Raw genomic sequence first — 12334 nt, 5'->3', positions numbered from 1 at the left:
AAACGCTGAGTTTTTCATTACTTCAAGCCAAGTGTCAGAGACAGGATTGTGAACACGGTAGGCTAATCTGTATTCGCGGTTTCGGTGACTGCATTGATGAAATTTTTATCGCTATTTCATATTCATTTTATTACAATTTATTGAAAGCAGCAAGTTAACAGTATGCGCGGTAGTTAACAGTTAAGGCACGTATCTAACAAGCGTATGTACAGGAGCTTTACAAGCAGCTTATCAGTCTTTTTTCATTGATTCAACGTTGGCAGACGATCTAATCAACGTAAAAAAGTACTGGTATACTGGTTATACGATACTACAGAGACTTACTACCCAGACAGCAAATCAGTCGTATTTACATTGATTCAACGTCTGTATATGTGAAAACGACTGATTTGCTGTCTGGGTACATGACCAAAAGACAAATCAACTCTTTCCGGAGTAAAAGCGAAAAATTTGTTCCTGCTCGGAAAAATTTTTCCAATGAGACAGAAAATTACCCAGCCAGCAAAATTCGTCATTTTTACATTGATTCAACGACTGAATAGCGGACACCACCCAATACATAAATAGATTCTGCGTTGTTTTTACATTGAAACAACGCCAAAATCTATTTCGTCTGGATTTCACCACAAACCAAGCGGGTTGGTTTCATGCAAATTTCACACCATCAGAGTTTAGTGCAATGGGGCTCAATGTAAAAACTAATTATGACTCCATTTCGGCATGAGCCAGATTTAACAATTTGAAATTAGTCCCGTCACACCAGTCCACCGAAAACATCACCCTGTGCAAATAGAAATTTTTCACCGTTCACCTAAAACAAATTGTGCTGCACCAAAAAAAGCGAGACTTTGTTGAATAAAAACACTTAAATAAATAAATATTCGTAAAGTAAAAAAATTCTGATAGAAAATGGTGAAAACAGTAAGATTGTTACTTGGAATGAGCGCACGTTTGCACAAACAAAGGAAAAGCCCAGAAAACGTAACGCATTGAGTTGATTTGCGAAGAAACAAAAACAATCGAAAAAGCTTTAGGTCAGTAGCATTACCTAACGACGTCGCTCATTCGCCGAGCGCACATAAAAAATGAAAGCATTAGACAAATTTTTACCACTCGTTGAAAAACCATAAAAACACGAGCTTGATGAAACAAGCAACTAATTCACACAAGAAAACATAACTCGAATGACTAGAGTTGAAAAAACACGATCAAATGCATTTTGTCATCGCATTCGAGCGTAACTCACTGAATTCAACAGTGAAAACAACGAAGTAGCAAAATGGGAGAAAATGCAGGAACAATATATCCAGGCAGCAAAATCCGTCATTTTTACATTAATTCAACGTCTGCAAACGTTCAATCAGTGTAAAACGACGGGTTTTGTTATCTAGGAAACGAGCAACGCATTGCACTTGCCCACAACAAAAATGCAAAAAAAATGATTTTCCTCTTCTAGCGAGAACCAATCACAATAATAGTTCCACGTAACGATTTCCCATCGGTTTCCGATTGTTCTCCACCACAGCTCTGTTAGCCTCCTCCACAGATGGAAATGTAACCAGGGCCTCTCCCGTCGGGCGCATTTTTTCATTGTACATCATCTGCACGGAACCGGCATTGACCTGAAAAGATATTTGACTGTTGAAAACTAAACCTATTTCCATGCTATATTTTGAAAAGGAGACTACAAATAAAAAGTTTTTGAATTCTAAATTAAAATTTGAGTTTTGTTAGGCTAAAATTTTTCAGGCTCTGAATTGAGAAATCATTGTAAGCACTCTTAGCAAATTGTCCCCATAAGGTTCATGCGCATGTAGCAATAACAATAGATGTTAGCGGTCGTAAGTTATAATTTTTTTTTCTGCCTTGCTGCAATACCAGCCCACTTTATTGCAATAAGCTTGTATTGATGTAACAAGTGCAATTCCAGGCTTCCAGCCAGCAAGATTTTCCAAAACACGAAGCGTGTTTTATAATCTGCTGGTCACTGCAGCAGATAAGGTTTATTGAACAATCAGAAGGCAGGATTTAACCCAGCTGAGAAAAACTTCGCGGAGAGAAAAAAAAACATCACGGAGAAAAGTTTATGAAATCAGGTTCTCACTTCTCGCAACATTATTTGTCAAAATCGAACTTGGAGAGCATCAGAAGCTGAGTTTATACAAAAATTGCAACAAAAGTTTAGGAAATAAGGTGAGCAAACAAATTATCGAATGGCAACTTTTCAGGTCAGCCTTTTGTCAGATTCATCAAAGTGCTTTGCTAGCATGCTTGTGGAAATTTTGGCATCATAGGCATGTGCTGCGAGTTGTAAGAAGCCTGATTTATTTATTTCAGTCGCGTTAAGTCCTGCCTTTGGATTGGTCAAAACACCCATCTGCTGCAGCGATCTGCAGATTACGGTAATCGGCTGTTTTACATTGTCAGGGTTCAATAAAAAAAAACATCCACTTTCACATGTAAAAAAAAGATTCGTTAAAAATTCATCAAATAGTTTTCAAACGTTTTCCACCAGATAAAGATTTTTTAAAACCAACAAATTCGTTCCAAGCAATTTCAGATCAGTTTGTTGAAAAAATTTGCCAAAATCGAACGAAATATAACATTGACATGACAGATAGCTGTTCAACGTGATCCACATTTACTTTAATCTTTACAATCAATGGTTTAATGGCCGTGGCACAAGGTAATTGTTATTCACCATATCAGCTATGAAGAACAGCTACGCCAAAATTCTTTTCCAGAACCGATTTAGCTTTACACTTTTTATCCCGTATCACCGTCACCATCTCTCTGCCACCAACTAGCTCGCAAGAAATTTGGCCATTTATGTCTGGCCAACGTCTACAGACAGTTGGTCAATGTTAGAAATGACCGATTTATCTGCGAGGCTAGCTTACCGATGGTTTCCTTGTCAATTGGTCCACGAAGATGCAAACCGAGTTAGAAGTGAAAAAATAAACTTTCTAAAATAAAGCACATTGTGTTTGTCTCATCTTTGGAAATGACACAAAGTTAGTGCACAAAAAAAATAAACTATTGAAAATGCCACCATTGCATAGTTTTAGTTAGCTTAGAGCTCAAAAGAATTTTTTTTCATTTATAACTCATCGGCATGCTTCGCTTTCCTCTTGGATCACGTGATGCACACCCACTGGTCACATGGTGGCACTGCAGGGTCAGCTGGCAGTTGGCCGTCGGGAGAATAAGGCTAGAAATTGGAAACAGAGCTGCTGAACAATGTTTACTGGAGTTTCGAGTTGTTGTTGTTGTTTTTTTAAATACAACAAAACTAAAACAGATTCATTTCATATCACTTGATAGCCTTTTGTTTTTATTTCACTTTTTTCTGATTATTTTAAAAATAATATTGTTTGTTAATGTTTGAAGGTGCTATAACGCGATACGACCAGGGCTGTGGAGTTGGGCGAAAAATATACGACTTTTACTCCTTGATTTATAACTGACCGACTTCAACTCTGGCTTTAGTGTTGCCAGATTTTTTTTATTTTATTTTTTAGTTTAATTTTACTTAAGTTGTGATCGATACTGAAAGCGCGACTTTCACAAAGAACACAAGAAACAATATTTTGCAAAAAGATTACAAATAATAATTTTATTCTTCATCGTTTTGTATCAAGCCGGACGCGCCAAAATCCATCCGACTTCTCAGCCTTGGATGCGACAAATAGTTGTTTACTTACACTTCAATTCTCACTTCCTCAAACTTGTTAGAGTAGGCTACATGCGCTTTGTTGAAGGCATGTTGGGTCATTGGTGTAGTAAGTAGCCTAACCGATTTGCAGGTTAAGACTCTCTCATTACAACGTTGCGGTTTAATTCATTGATCGGCTTTGTCGGTCATAGAGACATGTGGGAAAATTAAGAGATTGCTTCTGATTGTAATCGCTTTGACATATTAGCGGCAAGCACAAAAAAACAAAGTTACAAATTTGTGGACTAACAGGTTTAGGAAGATTGTGAGAATCTTGTGGTGTTGCCAGACAGGTTACTTAAGGGCGATTAAGGTTTATGATTGATTAAAGGGATGTATGTTTTTGAAGTGAGATAGTCTTTTCTCAAGGTTACCATGAGAGATTTTTCATACTTCTAGAAGATTCGAACTGATGACGTAAGCCTAGGTACGGTGGCTGACAAGTGACAATAAAGTTTGTTGTTAAAGTCTCTACGCCTTAACTAAACCGAATTTCTTTTACGGTATTATAGTTTGGAACATAATCTTTTGCAAATTATTCCGGTCTGAATTCGAAAACTCTTTCCATTGGGCCTAATTCATCACCAAAAGCTCCCTTTTTTTATAGAAAAATCCAAACATGTAGGCCTACACAGTATTGTAATTTAAAAGTTTTGACTAATTCAGTAATCAACCAGTAGCCCAATCCTTCAGCTAAAATGCTGCACGACAAAAACGATTTTTTATTGCCAGTTATTAAAATGTTTACCGGGCAAGCGCTTTCTACTGGATATAGAATACGAATTTGATAAGGAAATTTTAAGAAAATTACAGATAATTATACAAATGATTATAGTAATCTGCCCAGATTGGTGCCAGATAAGAATTTTCAACAAAGTCACTTAAGATTAGATGCGAAACCTGCCATTAATATTGTTTGCAAACGCCTCGAGCTATCAATCGAACATGTGCGACTGGCCGTCACATTCTAAGTGTTGGTCTCATAACTTCGCTACAATCTAAACTGATCAATTGCTAAACACACCATATTTATGGTGATTCTACAGTAAATTTTGTTCTGCTTGGTTTTTAGCTTGGTATTAAGCACTTTATGGTAGCATTGAGAGTATTTATAGTTTAGGTTGACATTTAAATATTGGGATGTACTGTACGTTGTGATTACATATAAACATCTTACGTAGGCTATAAACTTTAGGCTACATACTATTGTACATGATGGCATTACATATAGGTTGGGATGTAAATACAGTAGGCTACATCAACAACAACTTCAATGCGGCATACAACTGTAAACTCAGTGGCGGATCCAGGGAGAGAGGTTAATCAATTTCAAAAACAGACCCGCATAAACCGGTGCAAATCGGTTGAATGTGTACTTGTGTAGGGGCTACTACTGCGTTTGTGTGCACTATATGGACCGGTTTCACTGTCTTGCACCAAAATAGATGAAATAATAGGCTAAAGTAGGTTAATCATGGACAGAGACTTACGTTGTACCCTTTGAGAAAGCTAAGGACATCAGGAACACCAGCGTTGTAGGGCATGCCTTGGAGGCGCACTTGAACTCCTTGCCCCCCTGCGTTGGGGACCTGTCCAGGAGGCGTGGTGGTCGCCAAACTAGCAATGGGAGTGGTGGCAGAGATTGGTGTGGCGGCAGTGGGTGATACAGGTGGAGTTGGCAAATATTGAGTGTATGGTAATATTGCGGGCTGGAATAAATACAAATACAGTGATTAGCCTCACAGTTTGATAACCATTTTATTTATTAAAATATTTGTTATGCAAATTAATTGAAAAAAAAAGTAGATATTCTTAACGCATGACTGTGGGACTGGTATGACTTGCACAGTTTTAGCTAGAAAAAGTTGCTATTTTTATAGACTAGGCGTAAGCATTAATGTTATCGTTTTTTACAATTAAGCTAGCAATTCTCTCTAAAATTGTGAGAGCGAAAAATATCTAGCAGTTTATTACCCACCATATTAATAACTTTCAGTATCAGTAATAAAACTTAATTACTAGGATGTCAATACCTTTTCAATTTATAGTTTTTGAATGAGTTCGTATAACGTTTTCATAGACTAACTGAAACAAAAAGTTCAATTTATGTCAGAGTTGTCGGTATTTTACCCGACCCAAAAAAACCCGGGTGGGTTTTTTTAAAAAAACCCACTTAAAAAAAACCAAAAAAAACCCAGAGCATCATATTTGTCCAGTTTTTATTAGAAAATTAAAAAAAATGAACAAAAACACTACAAGGCACTTAAAACAAACTTTAAATTGGGACTTAAGGATGTGATTGTGAAGTAAATTTCCAAGAATAGACTGAAAACGCAGTGGATATTGTACAGTACACAAAAATCAAGTAATGCCACTTTGTGTATATACTACACTAAAACTCATTTATGCAAGAAGGCCTTATAGTTAAACTGGTGAAAGTACTACTCTACTGTAGTCTGTATATATGATGTGAAATGCAATTTAGGAGGCTATTTACCAATTACAGATTCTGGATTCTAACGCATGGCTGTTTCAGAGCATTTGCCTAATTGGCCACGCAATCGCTCAATTGCTCATCCATTACTATATATAATATATATATAAATGATAAAAAATATTTAAACATGATGGCATAAATGCTCCTTGCCTTCAAATCTAAAGCAAATGTGATTTCTACCACGGTAGCATCAACTTTGTATAGAAATCAGTGGATGATGCAACATCCAACTTGATCTTGAAATTAATGGATGATGCAACATTCAAGCAACAACAGCCCTAGTGCATTATTTTATTGAGTTATGGCAAGCATGTACTGTGAGTGAAAGCCACTTCATTCGTAAAAAGTAGTTTTGAGGTGAAATAAGCATGAATCTACCTTTTTTTGCATCTTTTTTTAAAAAAACCCAATAAAACCCAAAAAAACCCGGGTTTTTTTAAAAAAACCCGGGCGGGTTGGGCTTTTTTAAAAAAACCCGGGTTTTTCTCAACCCTGATTTATGTTTCATCAGAACGTTGCATTGATCTCTGAAAATCATTCCTTGTGATTTTGATGCAAAATTAGCGTGGGTTTCAAACATTTGGCTGCAGAAAAAAAGCTAATTGGGTATGGATAGACTGACATGAAGCTTAAGTTTGGACGTGACTAGGTTAAATTAATTCACACAGAAAAACAAAAAGCAAAATATATACAGTATATCGCTTTATCAGCACCAAGAAAAAACGCTTGATGGTCTAGCCACTCTAACGTTTGATTTACCTGTGTATACATCGCTGTTCTTGGTGGCGATAATAAGGTCTGTTGGATCAATTCCAACTGCTGGAATCCTGGAATGGCTGGCTGGGCTGCAAGAGGTTGCTGCATAAGAAGCGCTCCATGAGGAGTCTGGATGATAAAAGGAGATGCTACAGGAGCAGCGTGAGTGGGAAGAGGAGCAGCTGCATGGATCATGGTAGGCGGAGCAGGCTCTTGAGGCACTATAGCTGAAACAGAAGATAAAAACTGAAAAAAATAATTTGCATTGAATTTTAATTTATTTAATTACAAAAGAACTGTTGTTATTGCACAAATTGTGAAGTGAAGAAAATTTTGTTTTATCATGGAAGTTTTTTCTGATTCCTCACCCATGAAGCCAATCAGGCTGAGTGATGAAATGATCGAAATAAAGCGTTGATGTTGTCAACATACCGCAAACTGGTATATAATTGCAAGAATAATGGTAGCAAGGTTGTTATTACCCATTGAATTTACTTATTCATTGAGACAAAATTTTAGTGAGCCAGCATTCAAAATCATTTTTTTAAACATACCCATTCCCGGGGGAGGCATCATTCCGCTTCTGTTCAGTGTCCCTCCCATGAGAACCATGTTCATTTCATCTCCTGAACATTGGAATACTTCCACATATCTCTCTCCCATGTGTTTCTTATGGCATCCTCCTTTGCTGACATCCAGTCCGGCTATACCTGCCTTCTCCGCTGATGCGAGTTGAATGAACGCATCCCCAGAAGGTCGACCCTGCATTGTGTCACGCCGTTTAGTTATTATTTCAAAGAATGATTAATTTTTAAGTCTAGAATTTTTTTCACATATTGTATGTTTGGTCTTGGCGTCCCAGCTAAAAAATTAGTCCTTTGTTACATTACTTTGACGTCTGTAGACGTTATTTGTTGCCAGGCTTACTTACTGGCTGGGCTTGACTAAACTGGCCTGTTATTTCTGCTGTCTGATATCGATATGTGAAAGTGCAGAAAGGTTGGTTATAATTTAACTACAATTTCTATATTTGCAGCCTAACTGTTGTTTGATGCTTTGTCGGGTCATACCAAAGATTTTTTAAAAGTGGTACTGAATCTTATTTCCGCTTGGCTCACGCAAAGGAATACATTCAGAATATAGTAATGTATTCGGCGGCGCTTCTATACGGCTGCACTGACACTGTTTGATACTGACACTGCTTTGTATGCGCTGAGATCAACGCATATATACTGTACGATTACGATGGATGTATGGCTATATAAAAACACACAGTATTATTGTTGGAAACTTAAATTTCTGATAAGCACTCTATGGAACCGAAAATAAAGTCGAAGCCTGTTAAACATTTCACCCGGTTTACCGCTAAATAAAAAGTTGACCGTGCTTTTCTCAATTTATCACACTAAGAGTTGAATTATGGTTGCTACATTTAGCCATCCTTTTCCAGTTGAAAGGGTTTAGCGGTTGAACTGCCAGGTCGTGGTAAATGACAGTGTTTGATTGAAGACAATGTCACACCATGCACGCATACCTGCTGATTCAGAACCATGTGTATGCCATTCGGAAGAATGTATAAAGACAAATCACCAAGAAAATTCATGATATCATCAATCGTGGCAGAGTAAGGCATTCCTCGTAGCCTGCAGAAAATACAACACAGATTTATTATCAGATTGCTGAAGTGTTCCTTTCTTAAAATTTTATTTTAAAACAACATAGCCTACATGATTCTGAAGTGATCTTTTTTGATGAAAAAAAAATAAAAAATAATACTTTTAACTTCAAAATGTATCTACTACGTTGTAGTATTTAAAGTCATTCGTAGCGCACTGAATTACAAATCGTTTTTTGCAGTGTTTCAGCCTCACCAAGCACTAAATTAATGTAAAAAACTGACTTCCAAGTCGGTCATTCAGTCATCTTATTTTTGGTTTCCCTCTTATTCTTTTTGCATCTGTTGATGTCCAATTACATAGAACAACAAATTACAAAGATTTTTGGCAGTAAACTTTATTGTGTAACTAGTTACGTTAACTGCATGCTTTTTTATTTCAGTAGCTTTGAAAGCTTAAGTTTAAAATGCGATGGAGGTTTTACTTGACTGGCATCCAGGCGCGGATTTATGGGGGGGGCCCAGGGGGCCCGGGCCCCCCCCCGAAATTTTGTGAAAAATTGTATGTTTCCGCATCAAATGGTTTGATATGCTTCTAAACAGCTGATATTAGTCCCTCGGCATCACAATTGATGAAAATGGTTGTTTTAATGTCTATTTTCTAGCATATCGTATATGTCGTAGTATCATTGTTCATATCTGTTTAGCTTTTTCTTTCTTTTTAATTGATTTTCAAATTTTCTGCCCCCCCCCCCCCCCCCCCCGAAAAAAACTCTTAGATTCGCGCCTGCTGGCATCACTGCTGTTCTGGAAACGTTACTTTTTGCTGGTGCCATCTATGGTTGGAGTTCTTTTAGTTACATTTTAGAACAAGAAAAATATTTCAACTCATCCTGCAATGCAACAATGACAAACGCAACACTATCCTGTCCTTCACAGCAGCAACACCTGAATTTAGTCTACACTAGGCCTATTGCAAATTTTGCAGGTAGCGTAAGTGCTCTTTTGTCTGGTTTCATTTTAGACTACTACAGGACTCTTGTTCTTCGTATGATTGGAACGATTTTGTTTTTGTTGGGGTTTGTGATTTCTGCTTTAACAACCAGGGAAAACAACTTTCTGTTTTTCTTGACAATGCCGATGATTGCGTGCGCTGGGTTGACAATTCTAATTTCTAACATACCTGTTGGAAGTTTGTTTCCAAACCACACAGGTTTTGTCGTTACTATGATCAACGGAGCTTTGACTCTTCCGCTGTCGTGTTCGTTTTCGTTAAGCTAGCCTTCGACAACGGCGTTGAACTGAGATACACTTTATACTTTTTAACGTGCTGTTCCTTCTTAATTTTTATTCGGACAATTGTGTTGGTGCCAAGGTATGCCATACCATATGACACAAAAGAAAACTTTAATTACGCAGCAACCCAAAACCGTTCCGCCATAAGCAACAGTGATGAAAGTAGTGAAAATACTCCATTGATCGATAGAAACAAACAAACAAAAACTATCACTGAAAGCTGATGTTTTTTTGCGTAAGTTTTGTTTTAATTTGTTCTTCGTTGGAATACTTCAATTGCGAAATCAATTCTTCTACGTACAGTTGATGCATGGCTTACAAATTTGATTGAAGCCGGAGATACTCAGTCACAGAGTCACTACATTAATGTCTTTGGGATTGTACAGTTATGTGGAATTTTAGTTGCACCTCTAAGCGGAATTTTAATTGATTTTGCAAAAAGAAAATTTCGAAACGGGATTCTTTCTGAGAAAATGTTGAGTGAAAAATCAGTATCCATAAGTCTTTGTTTAACTAGTGTTCTAGCAGTAACTTTTTCTGTTTTGGTTTTGATCCCAGTTTTACAATTACACTTGTCGTTCTTGTTGCAAGTCTTTTTCCGCTCTTTCCTTTACGGAAGTTTCTCGAGCTTTATCATTACATGTTACTCAAGCGAGAACTTCGGCATGATGTATGGTTTAACCGTAGTATTTGCAGCTGCTATTACTGCAATCCAGCTTTCATTATTTTACGTTGTAAATCATTGTTTTAATGGAGACTTTTTCCTCATAAATATTGTGTTACTGTGACTCACATTTTGCACTTTTGTACATCCAATTTCTTTATATGTTCAAGCCAATGTGCCATAAATTATGTGAATGTGATTTACTGATTTAGTCTACCGCCAGTTGTGTGGTTCAAGTATTTATAAATTTAGTCGAATGGAATATTGTTTGTTGCAATACTGTGAGATGATATATCCTTATAAATTTCAATTGCTTTCTAACGTGACAGCATTTTTTATCCTTTAAAATCCAGTTTAGATCTATATGTACATATATAAACTACATATGTATTTATGCTATAAATAGTTGTAGGCAGAGGTATAAATATTTTAAATGAATCATTGGAAATTATGTATCTTATCATAAACGGATTGGGTTAAATACCTGATGCAGTTTCGAATAGCTCCTGGCGAAATGGCTGGTTGGTACGCAGGGTGTGCTACTGGGGTATGTTGAGGGAAAAGGGTTTGTGGCGTGCTGGGTAAAATGGCAAATGGCATGGCTGGAGCAGGCATCGTAGGAATGATGGGAGTGGTCATGTGGCGGCTTAAGACCTGAAAGCACAACAGCAAAATATGAAAAATATGATGCTTAATGCATCCGAACTTCAGAAAACTTGAAGTGATTTAAACTTAGCATGAAACAAAGTCTATTGAAAACAGACACAACTTGTTTAATTCATACTGATGTGAAAATATTCTATTTTCTTTAACTGTTACCGAACATTTTTGCTGGAAAAACTCTGCTGCGTTATTGATAGAATCCAAAACAAGACTTATAAACAACACCACGAAGTAAGCATTCAGCAAGTAAAATAACTCTCATAAATGACACAAAGCAGCAACTTAGACGTCTACCATCTATTGTTTTATGTGACGCAGTCCCAATTTAGCACAATTTGACTCATGCATTGAATCATACAAAATTGCCCCCAGGATCATCATTGGAACAACATGCTTTGTTTTCATAACTTGCTTTCACGAAGTGACAAGAAAATCAACAAACCCGAAGAAAACTAAGTAGACAAACAAAAACATAAAAACCAATAATAAAAAAAACTTAAAAAAATCCGCGCATTGTGGTGATTTTACATTTAATTGACGTAACAACGCGCCAGTGTAACAAGACATAAGCAAACACCAAATTTCAAGGTTCGAGCCGTACAGGTTTGATCAGATACGTATATTTTGCCTCGGGGTGTGCCACGTTAAGCACTAAAAACAAGAACAAAAAGCATGGCAGTAACACCGGCTATGTACAGCACATACGTGGCAAACTCTACTTTTATACTTATATTTTTAGCAACAAATGAAGTTATTAAAGTAAATTATGGCTGATAACATTTTCTGAACATATTTTGAAAGTAAATGTTACTAATTCCGACTTTTTTCACCCACCACGATCAGAAAGCCACCGGTACTTACTGTAATGTAATACTTTTTTTGTGAAACTTAAAGATAATGGACACTTGATTTTTGAGAGATGCCACCTTTTTGCACAAACGATGTTAAATATCACTCAGTATTTTCATAACTACCAACACCTGCTCATGCCCACTTACGCCCCCAAGCGAGCGGATATTTTTGCTGTTGTAGATAGAATGCCTCGAAAGGTCATCAGAAATACACAGTACATCAAGCTAACTTATCCTGTTGATTTTCCAGCATTCTTGTGTTGTTTTCTGTTGCATA

At 36.9% G+C, this 12334-nt stretch overlaps 1 protein-coding gene across 2 annotated transcripts in view; it reads right to left on the bottom strand.

Annotated features, from left to right (window-relative positions):
- Positions 1-113: 113 nt before the first annotated feature.
- Positions 114-12334, bottom strand: part of LOC145786459 (epithelial splicing regulatory protein 2-like) — a 33839-nt gene continuing 21618 nt past the window's right edge. Inside the window, exons 13-18 of one of the 2 annotated variants that reach the window (XM_082598117.1) lie at positions 11028-11197; positions 8503-8611; positions 7523-7730; positions 6972-7195; positions 5206-5424; positions 114-1622 (exon numbers count right to left, since the gene is read on the bottom strand). In XM_082598117.1, coding sequence (XP_082454243.1) covers positions 1467-1622; positions 5206-5424; positions 6972-7195; positions 7523-7730; positions 8503-8611; positions 11028-11197 — 1086 coding nt within the window. In that variant the 3' untranslated portion in view covers positions 114-1466. Of the gene's footprint in view, positions 1623-3110; positions 3212-5205; positions 5425-6971; positions 7196-7522; positions 7731-8502; positions 8612-11027; positions 11198-12334 lie in introns of those variants that run through there. The other variant, XM_082598118.1, reaches the window with a different exon arrangement.

The sequence above is a fragment of the Aplidium turbinatum genome, chromosome 17 (genome assembly GCF_918807975.1).
Source record: "Aplidium turbinatum chromosome 17, kaAplTurb1.1, whole genome shotgun sequence".
In the NCBI taxonomy this organism is placed as follows: domain Eukaryota; kingdom Metazoa; phylum Chordata; class Ascidiacea; order Aplousobranchia; family Polyclinidae; genus Aplidium; species Aplidium turbinatum.
This window is presented reverse-complemented; position numbering and strand designations above follow the sequence as displayed.